This window comes from Petromyzon marinus (assembly GCF_048934315.1).
Source record: "Petromyzon marinus isolate PM22_M1 ecotype Great Lakes invasive population chromosome 84 unlocalized genomic scaffold, UKy_Petmar_22M1.pri1.0 chr84_unloc.1, whole genome shotgun sequence".
Lineage (NCBI taxonomy): Eukaryota > Metazoa > Chordata > Hyperoartia > Petromyzontiformes > Petromyzontidae > Petromyzon > Petromyzon marinus.
The window spans coordinates 477501-495855 of NW_027422638.1; the positions used below are offsets into that span (position 1 = coordinate 477501).

The window sequence follows — 18355 nt, forward strand, 5'->3', positions numbered from 1 at the left end:
TAGCCTCTAACAGGGCTGTAGGGGAAAGTGCTGTTAGCGAGCACCTATGAAGGCCGGAACGGTACACGAGGGGGTGGGTGGCCAGCACCACGCCCGACCGCCTTTGTCTCCCTAGTGACGATGTTTACACACCGCACCAGGTACTCATTTGAGGCTGAGTCGACCTAGGGGAGGCCCGGTACCAGTTCAGATAATCGTCACTGGTGGTGTTGGCCGTGAGCGGGAATCGAACCCGGGTCGCCGGGTTCATAGCGCAGCGTGGCGCTAACCGCTACACTATAACTCCCCACACAGACACTCATACACACACACTCATACACACACACCCACCCCACAACACAACACCCACCCCACAACACCCCACCCACACACACACCCATGGTGAGTGAGGTGGTGAGTGAGGTGGTGAGTGAGGTGGTGAGTGAGGTGGTGAGCGAGGTGGTGAGCGGTGAGCGAGGTGGTGAGGTGGTGAGTGAGGTGGTGAGTGAGGTGGTGAGTGGTAAGCGAGGTGGTGAGGTGGTGAGCGAGGTGGTGAGTGACGTGGTGAGTGAGGTGGTGAGTGAGGTGGTGAGCGAGGTGGTGAGTGAGGTGGTGAGCGAGGTGGTGAGTGGTGAGTGAGGTGGTGAGTGGTGAGCTCACCTGGTGAGTGAGTGTGTTGGTGAGTGGTGAGCTCACCTGGTGAGTGAGTTGGTGAGTGGTGAGTGAGGTGGTGAGTGAGGTGGTCAGTGAGGTGGTGAGTGGTGAGCTCACCTGGTGAGTGAGGTGGTGAGTGAGGTGGTGAGTGGTGAGTGAGGTGGTGAGCTCACCTGGTGAGTGAGGTGGTGAGTGAGGTGGTGAGTGAGGTGGTGAGTGGTGAGTGAGTGAGGTGGTGAATGGTGAGTGAGTTGGTGAGTGAGTTGGTGAGCTCACCTGGTGAGTGGTGAGTGAGGTGGTGAGCTCACCTGGTGAGTGAGGTGGTGAGTGAGTGGTGAGTGAGGTGGTGAGTGAGATGGTGAGTGGTGAGTGAGTTGGTGAGTGAGTTGGTGAGCTCACCTGGTGAGCGAGTGAGGTGGTGAGTGGTGAGCTCACCTGGTGAGTGAGGTGGTGAGTGGTGAGTGAGGTGGTGAGCTCACCTGGTGAGTGAGGTGGTGAGTGAGATGGTGAGTGGTGAGCTCACCTGGTGAGTGAGGTGGTGAGTGAGTGGTGAGTGAGGTGGTGAGTGGTGAGTGAGTTGGTGAGTGAGTTGGTGAGCTCACCTGGTGAGCGAGTGAGGTGGTGAGTGGTGAGCTCACCTGGTGAGCGAGGTGGTGAGTGGTGAGTGAGGTGGTGAGTGGTGAGCTCACCTGGTGAGTGAGGTGGTGAGTGAGGTGGTGAGCTCACCTGGTGAGTGAGGTGGTGAATGAGGTGGTGAGTGGTGAGTGAGGTGGTGAGCTCACCTGGTGAGTGAGGTGGTGAGTGAGGTGGTGAGTGGTGAGCTCACCTGGTGAGTGAGGTGGTGAGTGAGGTGGTGAGTGGTGAGCTCACCTGGTGAGCGAGTGAGGTGGTGAGTGGTGAGTGAGGTGGTGAGTGGTGAGCTCATCTGGTGAGTGAGTGAGATGGTGAGTGGTGAGTGAGGTGGTGAGTTGGTGAGCTCACCTGGTGAGTGAGTTGGTGAGCTCACCTGGTGAGCGAGTAGAGGTCCTGGAGGTTGTTGTGGATGGGAGTTCCAGTCACCGCCCAACGCCGCTCAGCACTCAGCATACACACAGCCACACTAGTCCTCACCTACAGCATACACACAGCATACACTCAGCATACACACAGTACACACACACAGTACACACACACAGTACACACACACAGCATACACACAGCCACACTAGTCCTCACCTACAGCATACACACAGCATACACACAGCATACACACAGTACACACACACAGTACACACACAGCCACACTAGTCCTCACCTACAGCATACACACAGCATACACACAGCATACACACAGCATACACACAGCATACACACAGCCACACTAGTCCTCACCTACAGCATACACACACAGCATACACACACAGCATACACACACAGCATACACACACAGCATACACACACAGCATACACACACAGCATACACACACAGCATACACACACAGCATACACACACAGCATACACACACAGCATACACACACAGCATACACACACAGCATACACACACAGCATACACACACAGCATACACACACAGCATACACACACAGCATACACACACAGCATACACACACAGCATACACACACAGCATACACACACAGCATACACACACAGCATACACACACAGCATACACACACAGCATACACACACAGCATACACACACAGCATACACACACAGCATACACACACAGCATACACACACAGCATACACACAGCCACACTAGTCCTCACCTACAGCATACACACACAGCATACACACACAGCATACACACACAGCATACACACACAGCATACACACACAGCATACACACACAGCATACACACACAGCATACACACAGCATACAGCATACACTGGTCCTCACAGCATACTCACAGCATACACACACAGCATACACACAGCACACACTAGTCCTCACCTACAGCATACACACAGCATACACACAGCATACAGCATACACACAGCATACAGCATACACACAGCATACACACACAGCCACACTAGTCCTCACCTACAGCATACACACAGCATACACACACAGCAACACTAGTCCTCACCTACAGCATACACACAGCATACACACAGCATACACACAGCACACAGCATACACACAGCATAGCATACACACAGCACATACACACACAGCCACACTGGTCCTCACCTACAGCATACACACAGCATACACAATGTACACACACACACAATGTACACACAATGTACACACACAATGTACACACACAATGTACACACAATGTATACACACACACACACACAATGTACACACAATGTACACACACAATGTATACACACACACACACAATGTATACACACACACACACAATGTACACACCCACACACACACAATGTACACACACACACAATGTACACACACTCTGTACACACAATGTACACACACACACACAATGTACACACACACACAATGTACACCCACACACACACACAATGTACACTCACACACACACACAATGTACACACACACGTACACACTCACACACACTCTGTACACACACGTACACACTCACACACACTCTGTACACACACAATGTACACACACACACTCTGTACACACACAATGTACACACACACACAATGTACACACAATGTACACACACACACAATGTACACACTCACACACACACACAATGTACACACACACACACAATGTACACTCACACACACACAATGTACACACACTCTGTACACACACACACACACAATGTACACACACAACGTACACCCACTCACACACACTCACACACAATGTACACACACTCTGTACACACACAATGTACACCCACACACACAATGTACACACACTCTGTACACACACAATGTACACACACACACACAATGTACACACACTCTGTACACACACAATGTACACACACACACAATGTACACACACTCTGTACACACACAATGTACACACACACAATGTACATTCACACACAATGTACACACACACACACACAATGTACACACACACACAATGTACACACACACACAATGTACACACACAATGTACACACACAATGTACACCCACACACACACTCACACACACACACACAATGTACACACACACACAATGTACACCCACACACACACACTCACACACAATGTGCACACACTCACACAATGTACACACACACACTCACACACAATGTACACACACTCACACACACACTCACACACACTCACACACAATGTACACCCACACACACACTCACACACAATGTACACCCACACACACACTCACACACAATGTACACACACCCACACACACACTCACACACAATGTACACACACACACAATGTACACACACTGTACACACACAATGTACACACACACACACAATGTACACCCACAATGTACACCCACACACTCACACACACACACACTCACACACAATGTACACACACACTCACTCACACACTCACACACAATGTACACACACAATGTACACACACAATGTACACACACTCACACACACTCACTCACACACAATGTACACACACTCTGTACACACAGTACACACACACTCACCTTGGGGTTCTTGATGTGGTGAGCTTCGTCCAGAACGAGCCGCGCCCAGTTGATCCGCCCCAGGGTCGCCCCCCTCTGGGGTCGCGACCTTTGACCCCCGTCGCCAACCTCCCGGGCGACCAGGTTGTAGGTGGTGAGCACCACGGAGTAGCGGCACAGCCTGCTGACCAACACCACCACCATGTCACACACTCACCACCACGCTCACCAGCACCAGCACCACCAGCACGTCACACGCTCACCACCACGCTCACCACCAGCACCACCAGCACGTCACACGCTCACCACCACCACGTCACACGCTCACCACCACGCTCACCAGCACCAGCACCACCAGCACGTCACACGCTCACCACCACCACCACGTCACACGCTCACCACCACCACCACGTCACACACTCACCACCACCACACACGCTCACCACCACGCTCACCACCAGCACCAGCACCACGAGCACCACCAGCACGTCACACGCTCACCACCACCACCAGCACCACGCTCACCACCAGCACCACGTCACACGCTCACCACCACCACCACCACGTCACACGCTCACCACCACCACGTCACACGCTCACCACCACCACACACGCTCACCACCACCACACACGCTCACCACCACCACACACGCTCACCACCACCACGTCACACGCTCACCACCACCACGTCACACGCTCACCACCACGTCACACGCTCACCACCACCAGCACCACGTCACACGCTCACCACCACCACACACGCTCACCACCACCAGCACCACGTCACACGCTCACCACCACCACACACGCTCACCACCACGCTCACCACCACCACCACGTCACACGCACGGTGAGCGTGTGACGTGGTGCTGGTGGTGCTGGTGGTGAGCGTGTGACGTGGTGCTGGTGGTGAGCGTGTGACGTAGTGCTGGTGCTGGTGAGCGTGGTGGTGAGCGTGGTGGTGGTGAGCGTGGTGGTGGTGAGCGTGGTGGTGGTGAGCGTGGTGGTGAGCGTGGTGGTGGTGGTGGTGGTGAGCGTGGTGGTGGTGGTGGTGGTGGTGAGCGTGTGACGTGGTAATGGTGGTGAGCGTGGTGGTGAGCGTGTGACGTGGTGGTGGTGGTGGTGAGCGTGGTGGTGGTGAGCGTGTGTAGTGGTGGTGGTGGTGAGCGTGGTGGTGGTGGTGGTGAGCGTGTGACGTGGTGGTGAGCGTGCTGGTGAGCGTGTGTAGTGGTGGTGGTGAGCGTGTGGTGGGGGTGGTGGTGGTGGTGGTGAGCGTGTGACGTGGTGCTGGTGAGCGTGGTGGTGAGCGTGGTGGTGAGCGTGTGTGGTGGTGGTGGGCGTGTGTGGTGGTGGTGAGCGTGGTGGTGGTGAGCGTGTGTAGTGGTGGTGAGCGTGGTGGTGGTGGTGAGCGTGTGTGGTGGTGGTGGTGAGCATGTGTAGTGGTGGTGGTGGTGAGCGTGTGACGTGGTGCTGGTGGTGAGCGTGGTGGTGGTGGTGGTGGTGGTGGTGAGCGTGTGTAGTGGTAGTGCTGGTGGTGAGCGTGTGTGGTGGTGGTGGTGAGCGTGGTGGTGGTGGTGGTGGTGAGCGTGGTGGTGGTGAGCGTGGTGGTGAGGAGTGTGGTGGTGGTGGTGGTGAGCGTGATGGTGGTGAGTGTGGTGGTGAGGAGTGTGGTGGTGAGCGTGGTGGTGGTGAGCGTGTGTGGTGAGCGTGGTGGTGAGGAGTGTGGTGGTGGGGGTGAGCGTGGTGGTGGTGAGCGTGTGTGGTGAGCGTGGTGGTGAGGAGTGTGGTGGTGGTGGTGAGCGTGGTGGTGGTGAGGGTACCTGAGTGGTGAGCGTGGTGGTGGTGGTGAGCGTGGTGGTGAGGGTGGTGGTGAGGGTGGTGGTGAGGGTGGTGGTGAGGGTGGTGGTGAGGGTACCTGAGTGGTGGTGGTGAGCGTGGTGGTGGTGGTGAGGGTACCTGAGTGGTGGTGGTGGTGAGGGTACCTGAGTGGTGGTGGTGAGTGTGATGGTGGTGGTGAGGGTACCTGAGTGGTGGTGAGGGTACCTGAGTGGTGGTGGTGAGGGTACCTGAGTGGTGATGGTGGTGGTGAGGGTACCTGAGTGGTGGTGAGGGTACTTGAGTGGTGGTGGTGGTGGTGAGGGTACCTGAGTGGTGGTGGTGAGGGTACCTGAGTGGTGGTGGTGAGTGTGATGGTGGTGGTGAGGGTACCTGAGTGGTGGTGAGGGTACCTGAGTGGTGGTGGTGAGGGTACCTGAGTGGTGGTGGTGGTGAGGGTACCTGAGTGGTGGTGGTGAGGGTACCTGAGTGGTGGTGGTGAGTGTGATGGTGGTGGTGAGGGTACCTGAGTGGTGGTGAGGGTACCTGAGTGGTGGTGGTGAGGGTACCTGAGTGGTGGTGGTGGTGAGGGTACCTGAGTGGTGGTGGTGAGGGTACCTGAGTGGTGATGGTGGTGGTGAGGGTACCTGAGTGGTGGTGAGGGTACTTGAGTGGTGGTGGTGGTGGTGAGGGTACCTGAGTGGTGGTGGTGAGGGTACTTGAGTGGTGGTGGTGGTGAGCGTGGTGGTGGTGGTGAGGGTACCTGAGTGGTGGTGGTGGTGAGCGTGGTGGTGGTGAGGGTACCTGAGTGGTGGTGGTGGTGAGGGTACCTGAGTGGTGAGGGTACCTGAGTGGTGGTGGTGGTGAGCGTGGTGGTGGTGGTGAGGGTACCTGAGTGGTGAGGGTACCTGAGTGGTGGTGGTGAGCGTGGTGGTGAGCGTGGTGGTGGTGGTGAGGGTACCTGAGTGGTGGTGAGGGTACCTGAGTGGTGGTGGTGGTGGTGGTGAGGGTACCTGAGTGGTGAGGGTACCTGAGTGGTGGTGGTGGTGGTGGTGAGGGTGGTGGTGAGGGTACCTGAGTGGTGAGGGTACCTGAGTGGTGGTGGTGGTGGTGGTGAGGGTACCTGAGTGGTGAGGGTACCTGAGTGGTGGTGGTGGTGGTGGTGAGGGTGGTGGTGAGGGTACCTGAGTGGTGAGGGTACCTGAGTGGTGGTGGTGGTGGTGGTGAGGGTGGTGGTGAGGGTACCTGAGTGGTGAGGGTACCTGAGTGGTGGTGGTGGTGGTGGTGAGGGTGGTGGTGAGGGTACCTGAGTGGTGAGCGTTCGCGCGCCTCACCGTGGTGCACACACACGGTGAGGCGGCCGGCTGCCGTCCTCTGCTCAATCTCCTGCCGCCAGTGGTGAAGGAGCGACGCTGGGCACACCACCAACGTGCCACCAGAGGGCAACACACCACCACCCTCAACACCTACACACAGTCACACACACAGTCAGTCACACAGTCACACACTAACACACAGTCACACACACACACAACCAACGTGCCACCAGAGGGCAGCACACCACCACCCTCACCACCTACACACAGTCACACAGTCACACACAGTCACACAGTCACACACAGTCACACACACCACCAACGTGCCACCAGAGGGCAATACACCACCACCCTCACCACCTACACACACAGTCACAGTCACACACACAGTCACACACACACACACCACCAACGTGCCACCAGAGGGCAACACACCACCACCCTCAACACCTACACACAGTCACACACACACAGTCAGTCACACAGTCACACACACACACAGTCACACACACACACAAAGTCACACACACACACACACACAGTCACACACACAGTCACACACACACAGTCACACACACACACACCACCAACGTGCCACCAGAGGGCAACACATCACCCTCACCACCTACACACAGTCACACACACAGTCACACAGTCACACACAGTCACACACACACAGTCACACAGTCACACACACACACACACCAGTCACACACTAACACACAGTCACACACTAACACACAGCCACACACACACATAGTCACACACACACACAGTCACACAGTCACACACACAGTCACACACACAGTCACACACAGTCACACACTAACACACAGCCACACACACACATAGTCACACACACACACAGTCACACAGTCACACACACAGTCACACACACACACACAGTCACACACTAACACACACACACACCACCCTCAACACCTACACACACAGTCACAGTCACACACTAACACACACACGGTCAAACACACACAGTCACACACAGTCACACACTAACACACAGTCAGTCACACACTAACACACAGTCACACACAGTCACACAGACACACACAGTCACACACACACACACACCACCCTCACCACCTACACACAGTCACACAGTCACACACAGTCACAGTCACACACTAACACACACACACAGTCACACACACACACCACCAACGTACCACCAGAGGGCAACACACCACCCTCAACACCTACACACAGTCACACAGTCACACACAGTCACACAGTCACACACTAACACACACACACACCACCCTCAACACCACCCTCACCACCTACACACACAGTCACACACACAGTCACACAGTCACACACTAACACAGTCACACACACACACCACCAACGTACCACCAGAGGGCAGCACAACACCACCCTCAACACCTACACACAGTCACACAGTCACACACACAGTCACACAGTCACATACACACAGTCACACAGTCACACACACACACAGTCACACAGTCACACACACAGTCACATACACACAGTCACACACACACATAGTCACACACACAGTCACACACAGTCACACACAGTCACACACACACAGTCACACACACACACACTAACACACTAACACACACCACCCTCACCACCTACACACAGTCACACAGTCACACACAGTCATACACACACAGTCACACAGTCACACACACACAGTCACACAGTCGCACACTAACACACACACAACAACAACCGCCATTCGCCACTAAGTGGCGGTGACGTCACCACGACGCTTGTGCCAGGCTATGTGCACCCTGAGGCCACGTGAAGTGTCGAACGCCCGCTGGCAGGAGGTCACGGGGCAGACCCAGGTGCCACGGGTCGACTGACTGAGATGACTGGCTGATGCACCACCTGTGCCCCCTACTGTGCCAACCTGCTGTGCTTTAGCCACCCGGCGCTCCGCTCGCTGTTGTGAGCGTCGCTCCTCCGCCCTCCGTTGTTGTTGGAGGGCGACTGCCTCCAACTACCCAGTAGCGTCCTTCACGAGCCTCCTCCACAGAGGCCGATCTTGACACCGCTGGTACCAGTCATCGGCAAGTCCACTCAGCTCCACGTCCTCCTGTACCACATCACTCCATTTCTTCTCTAGCCCGTGCCGCGCCCGCTTAGCCCCCTCAATCCGGCCAAACAAAAGCTGTTTCGGCATGCGGTGGCTGGGCATGCGGGCTACATGACCCAGCCATCGCAGCCTTGCCTGCCGGAGGAGCTCACCGATGGGACCCTGCCCAGATCTTTCAAGGATTTGTGAGCTCCTCACACAATCCAGTCTGGTTAAACCCAGGATGGATCGTAGGCAGGCCAGCCTAAATGTTTCTAACCGGCGAAGATGTTCCATTAGTAGAGAAGGGAGGGAATGACTGTGGCCGAGAAGACCTGAAGCTTAGTGCGGAGCGACAGACCAGGTAGCTTCCACACAGCGTTACGCAACCGACGAAAAGATATTGCCACTCAACTGATTCGGAGTGAGACCTCTGCTGTTAAACTGGAGCCGGTCATAAGCACACTGCCCAGGTATGGGAAACTCTCCAATCTCTCCACAACTGCCCCATCACCGATTGGGAGTTGTGGGGGTGGAGTGTCCGATGGTACAAAATACCCAGGCAGGTGCTTAGTTTTGGTGGGGCTGATGGTAAGGCCCCACCTCTTAGTGGCACGCTCCAGTCTCAGCAGCAGCGTCTCCAACTCCTCCTCTGACTGAGCAGCTATTACCAAATCATCAGCATACATAACGTGGTTGAGCAATAGGGAGCCATCCCTTGACCGCACCCGGGCATCGATTAGCCTCCCATTATATCTGTACCATATGGAGATTCCCCCGGTACAGCTATTGAAGGCTTCACGAACTACGTGGTCAAAATAGATGTTAAATAATGTGGGAGCCAGAGGACATCCCTGTCGCACCCAAAGGTGTACAGGGAATGGCTCTGACTCCCGGCCACGTAGTTTTACCCGGGCCCGCTCACCATCATGAAGGTCCTTAATGATCGTAAGCAGAGGGTCAGGTACTCCAAAAGCACGAAGAACGACCCAGAGCCCAGGCCTACTGATGGTATCATAGGCCTTGACCAGGTCAATAAAGCAGAGATGTAGGTCTTGTTGGAATTCCCTACACCTCTGCTGTAGCAGACGGACAGACACACACACACTAACACACACAAACACTCACACACACTAACACACACACTCACACACACTAACACACACACTCACACACACTAACACACACACTCACACACACACTAACACACACACTCACACACACACTAACACACACACTAACACACACACTAACACACACACTCACACACACTAACACACACACTCACACACACACTCACACACTAACACACACACTAACACACACACACTAACACTAACACACACACACTAACACACTAACACACACACTAACACACACACACACACTAACACACACACACTAACACTAACACACACACACTAACACACTAACACACACACTAACACACACACTCACACACACACTAACACACACACTAACACACACACACTAACACACACACACTAACACTAACACACACACACTAACACACACACACTAACACACACACACACACACACACACTAACACACACTAACACACACTAACACACACTAACTCACACACACACACACTAACTCACACACACACACACTAACTCACACACACACACACTAACTCACACACACACACTAACTCACACACACACACACTAACTCACACACACACACACTAACTCACACACACACACACTAACTCACACACACACACACTAACTCACACACACACACACTAACTCACACACACACACACTAACTCACACACACACACACTAACTCACACACACACACACTAACTCACACACACACACACTAACTCACACACACACACACTAACTCACACACACACAAACACACACTAACACACACACAAACACACACACACTAACACACTAACACACACACTAACACACACACACTAACACACTAACACACACACTAACACACAAACACACACACTAACACACACACACTAACACACTAACACACACACTCACACACACACTAACACACTCACACACACACTAACACACACACACTCACACACACTAACACACACTAACACACACACACTAACTCACAAACACACACTAACACACAAACACACACTAACACACACACTAACTCACACACACTAACACACACTAACACTCACACACTCACACACACACTAACACACACACTAACTCACACACACTAACACACACTAACACTCACACACTCACACACTCACACACACACTAACACACACACACTAACTAACACACACACACTAACACACACACAAACACACACACACTAACACACACTCACTAACACTAACACACACTAACACACACACACACACTCACTAACACACACTAACACACACACACACACTAACACACACACACTAACACACACACTAACACACACACACTAACACACACTCACTCACCGTGCTTAGAGAGCCAGGTGGTGGTGGTGGGTGAGGCGGTATCTTTAGGAGGTGCGTGGGGTTCTGGACGGCTCATCAGCAGTGCGATGACCGTCAGGGTCTTTCCCAGCCCCATGTCATCCGCTGGTGCACGCACACACACACACATATAGACACACACACACAGACACGTGTAGACACACACACACACACGTATAGACACACACGTATAGACACACACACACACGTATAGACACACACGTATACACAACAACAACAACAACAACCGCCATTCGCCACTAAGTGGCGGTGACGTCACCACGACGCTTGTGCCAGGCTATGTGCACCCTGAGGCCACGTGAAGTGTCGAACGCCCGCTGGCAGGAGGTCACGGGGCAGACCCAGGTGCCACGGGTCGACTGACTATACACACACACGTATAGACACACACACACGTATAGACACACACACACACGTATAGACACACACGTATACACACACACACGCACACACACACACACACGTATAGACACACACACACACGTACAGACACACACACACGTATAGACACACACACACGTATAGACACACACACACACGTATAGACACACACACACACATAGACACACACACACACACGTATAGACACACACACACACACACGTATAGACACACACACACACGTATAGACACACACACACACGTATAGACACACACACACACGTATAGACACACACACACACACGTATAGACACACAAACACACACGTATAGACACACACGTATAGACACACACACACACACACGTATAGACACACACACACACGTATAGACACACGTATAGACACATGTATAGACACACACGTATAGACACACACACACGTATAGACACACACGTATAGACACACATGTATAGACACACACACACGTATAGACACACACGTATAGACACACACACACGTATAGACACACACGTATAGACACACGCACACACACATAGACACACACGTATAGACACACACACACACGTATAGACACACACACACACGTATAGACACACACACACACACGTATAGACACACACACACACGTATAGACACACACACACACGTATAGACACACACACGTATAGACACACACACACACGTATAGACACACACAGACACACACGTATAGACACACACACACACACGCATAGACACACCCGCACACACACGCATAGACACACCCGCACACACACGCATAGACACACACGCACACACGTATAGACACGCACACACACGTATAGACACGCACACACACGTATAGACACACACACACACACGTATAGACACACACACACACGTATAGACACACACACACACGTATAGACACACACACACACGTATAGACACACACACACGTATAGACACACACACACACACGCATAGACACACCCGCACACACACGCATAGACACACACGCACACACGTATAGACACGCACACACACGTATAGACACACGCACACACACACGTATAGACACACGCACACACACACGTATAGACACACGCACGTATAGACACACGCACGCATACACACGTATAGATAGACACACACACACACACGTATAGACACACACACACGCACACACACAAATAGACACACACACACGTATAGACACACACGCACACGCACGCACGTACAGATAGACACACACACACGTACAGATAGACACACACGTACAGATAGACACACACGTACAGATAGACACACACACACGTACAGATAGACACACACACACGTACAGATAGACACACACACGTACAGATAGACACACACACGTACAGATAGACACACACGTACAGATAGACACACACACACGTACAGATAGACACACACACACACGTACAGATAGACACACACACACGTACAGATAGACACACACACACGTACAGATAGACACACACACGTACAGATAGACACACACACGTACAGATAGACACACACGCACACACACGTACAGATAGACACACACGCACACACACGTACAGATAGACACACACACGTACAGATAGACACACACACACGTACAGATAGACACACACACATGTACAGATAGACACACACACACGTACAGATAGACACACACACGTACAGATAGACACACACACACGTACAGATAGACACACACACACGTACAGATAGACACACACACACGTACAGATAGACACACACACACACGTACAGATAGACACACACATACAGAGTGAGTGGGTGGGTGAGTGGGTGGGTGAGTGAGTGAGTGGGTGAGTGAGTGAGTGGGTGAGTGAGTGGGTGGGTGAGTGAGTGGGTAAGTGAGTGGGTGAGTGGGTGAGTGAGTGAGTGAGTGGGTGAGTGGGTGGGTGAGTGAGTGAGTGGGTGGGTGAGTGAGTGAGTGAGTGGGTAAGTGAGTGGGTGAGTGGGTGAGTGAGTGAGTGGGTGAGTGAGTGGGTGGGTGGGTGAGTAGGTGAGTGAGTGAGTGGGTGAGTGAGTGGGTGAGTGAGTGAGTGAGTGGGTGGGTGAGTGAGTGGGTGGGTGAGTGGGTGGGTGAGTGAGTGAGTGGGTGGGTGAGTGAGTGAGTGGGTGAGTGGGTGGGTGAGTGAGTGAGTGGGTGGGTGAGTGGGTGAGTGAGTGGGTGAGTAGGTGAGTGAGTGAGTGAGTGGGTGAATGGGTGGGTGAGCGAGTGGGTGAGTGAGTGAGTGAGTGGATGAGTGAGTTCAGTTACCCAGAATGCCGCCTGCTGGTTCCTGTTCCTCTCTCCATTGCATCCAGGCGAGGGCGTGAGACTGGTGAGGTAACAGCTCCACCTGCACCACGGGGAAAACGCACGCTCACCACCACGCTCACCACTCACCACCACCACCACGCTCACCACCACGCTCACCACCACGCTCACCACCACGCTCACCACCACGCTCACCACCACGCTCACCACCACGCTCACCACTCACCACTACCACCACGCTCACCACCACGCTCACCACCACGCTCACCACCACGCTCACCACCACGCTCACCACCACGCTCACCACCACGCTCACCACCACGCTCACCACCACGCTCACCACCACGCTCACCACCACGCTCACCACCACGCTCACCACCACCACGCTCACCACCACGCTCACCACCACGCTCACCACCACGCTCACCACCACGCTCACCACCACGCTCACCACCACGCTCACCACTCACCACCACCACCACGCTCACCACCACGCTCACCGCCACGCTCACCACCTCGCACGCTCACCACCACGCTCACCACCACGCTCACCACCACGCTCACCACCACGCTCACCACCACGCTCACCACCACGCTCACACGCTCACCACCACGCTCACCACCACGCTCACCACCACGCTCACCACCACGCTCACCACCACGCTCACCACCACGCTCACCACCACGCTCACCACCTTGCTCACCACCACGCTCACACGCTCACCACCACGCTCACCACCACGCTCACCACCACGCTCACCACCACGCTCACCACCACGCTCACCACTCACCACCACCACCACGCTCACCACCACGCTCACCACCACGCTCACCACCACGCTCACCACCACGCTCACCACCACGCTCACCACTCACCACCACCACCACGCTCACCACCACGCTCACCACCACGCTCACCACCACGCTCACCACCACGCTCACCACCACGCTCACCACTCACCACCACCACCACGCTCACCACCACGCTCACCACCACGCTCACCACCACGCTCACCACCACGCTCACCACCACGCTCACCACCACGCTCACCACTCACCACCACGCTCACCACCACGCTCACCACCACGCTCACCACCACGCTCACCACCACGCTCACCACCACGCTCACCACCACGCTCACCACCACGCTCACCACCACGCTCACCACCACGCTCACCACCACCACGCTCACCACCACGCTCACCACCACCACGCTCACCACCACGCTCACCACCACCACGCTCACCACCACGCTCACCACCACGCTCACCACCTCGCTCACCACCACGCTCACCACCACGCTCACCACCACGCTCACCACCACGCTCACCACCACGCTCACCACCACGCTCACCACCACGCTCACCACCACGCTCACCACCACGCTCACCACCACGCTCACCACCACGCTCACCACCACGCTCACCACCTCGCATGCTCACCACCACGCTCACCACCACGCTCACCACCTCGCACGCTCACCACCACGCTCACCACCACGCTCACCACCACGCTCACCACCACGCTCACCACCACGCTCACACGCTCACCACCACGCTCACCACCACGCTCACCACCACGCTCACCACCACGCTCACCACCACGCTCACCACCACGCTCACCACCACGCTCACCACCTCGCATGCTCACCGCCTAGCACGCTCACCACCACGCTCACCACCACGCTCACCGCCACGCTCACCGCCACGCTCACCGCCACGCTCACCACCACGCTCACCACCACGCTCACCACCACGCTCACCACCACGCTCACCACCACGCTCACCACCACGCTCACCACCACGCTCACCACCACGCTCACCACCACGCTCACCACCACGCTCACCACCACGCTCACCACCACGCTCACCACTCACCACCACCACCACGCTCACCACCACGCTCACCGCCACGCTCACCACCTCGCACGCTCACCACCACGCTCACCACCACGCTCACCACCACGCTCACCACCACGCTCACCACCACGCTCACCACCACGCTCACCACCACGCTCACCACCACCACGCTCACCACCACGCTCACCACCACGCTCACCACCTAGCACGCTCACCACCACGCTCACCACCACGCTCACCACCACGCTCACCACCACGCTCACCACCACCACGCTCACCACCACGCTCACCACCACGCTCACCACCACGCTCACCACCACGCTCACCACCTCGCTCACCGCCACGCTCACCGCCACGCTCACCGCCACGCTCACCACCACGCTCACCACCACGCTCACCACCACGCTCACCACCACGCTCACCACCACGCTCACCACCACGCTCACCACCACGCTCACCACCACGCTCACCACCACCACGCTCACCACCACGCTCACCACCACGCTCACCACCACGCTCACCACCACGCTCACCACCACGCTCACCACCACGCTCACCACCACGCTCACCACCACGCTCACCACCACGCTCACCACCACGCTCACCACCACGCTCACCACCACGCTCACCACCACGCTCACCACCACGCTCACCACCTCGCTCACCACCTCGCTCACCACCTCGCTCACCACCACGCTCACCACCACGCTCACCACCATGCTCACACGCTCACCACCACGCTCACACGCTCACCACCACGCTCACCACCACGCTCACCACCACGCTCACCACCACGCTCACCACCACGCTCACCACCACCACGCTCACCACTCACCACCACCACCACGCTCACCACCACGCTCACCACCACCACGCTCACCACCACGCTCACCACCACGCTCACCACCTCGCTCACCACCACGCTCACCACCTCGCTCACCACCACGCTCACCACCTCGCTCACCACCACGCTCACCACTCACCACCACCACCACGCTCACCACCACGCTCACCGCCATGCTCACCACCTCGCACGCTCACCACCACGCTCACCACCACGCTCACCACCTCGCTCACCACCACGCTCACCACCACGCTCACCACCACGCTCACCACCTCGCTCACCACCACGCTCACCACTCACCACCACCACCACGCTCACCACCACGCTCACCGCCATGCTCACCACCTCGCACGCTCACCACCACGCTCACCACCACGCTCACCACCACGCTCACCACCACCACGCTCACCACCACCACGCTCACCACCACCACGCTCACCACCACCACGCTCACCATCCCGCATGCTCACCACGCTCACCACCACGCTCACCACCACGCTCACCACCACGCTCACCACCACGCTCACCACCACGCTCACCACCACCACGCTCACCACCACGCTCACCACGCTCACCACCACGCTCACCACCACGCTCACCACCTCGCTCACCACCACGCTCACCACCCACCACCACCACGCTCACCACCACGCTCACCACCACGCTCACCACCACGCTCACCACCACGCTCACCACCACGCTCACCACCACGCTCACCACCACGCTCACCACCACCACGCTCACCACCACGCTCACCACCTCGCATGCTCACCGCCTAGCACGCTCACCACCACGCTCACCACCACGCTCACCACCACGCTCACCACCACGCTCACCACCACCACGCTCACCACCACGCTCACCACCACGCTCACCACCACGCTCACCACCACGCTCACCACCACGCTCACCACCACGCTCACCACCACGCTCACCACCACGCTCACCACCACGCTCACCACCACGCTCACCACCACGCTCACCACCACGCTCACCACCACGCTCACCACTCACCACCACCACCACGCTCA

General features: G+C 55.9%; 1 protein-coding gene across 6 annotated transcripts in view; it reads right to left on the reverse strand.

The window, feature by feature from the left end:
- Positions 1–18355, reverse strand: part of TTF2 (transcription termination factor 2) — a 114458-nt gene that overhangs the window by 32804 nt on the left and 63299 nt on the right. For 5 of the 6 annotated variants that reach the window (XM_076059020.1, XM_076059018.1, XM_076059022.1 and 2 more), the window contains exons 10-14: positions 14621–14702; positions 11898–12020; positions 7336–7495; positions 4236–4398; positions 1640–1743 (exon numbers count right to left, since the gene is read on the reverse strand). In XM_076059020.1, coding sequence (XP_075915135.1) covers positions 1640–1743; positions 4236–4398; positions 7336–7495; positions 11898–12020; positions 14621–14702 — 632 coding nt within the window. The remainder of the gene's footprint in view (positions 1–1639; positions 1744–4235; positions 4399–7335; positions 7496–11897; positions 12021–14620; positions 14703–18355) is intronic. The other variant, XM_076059019.1, reaches the window with a different exon arrangement.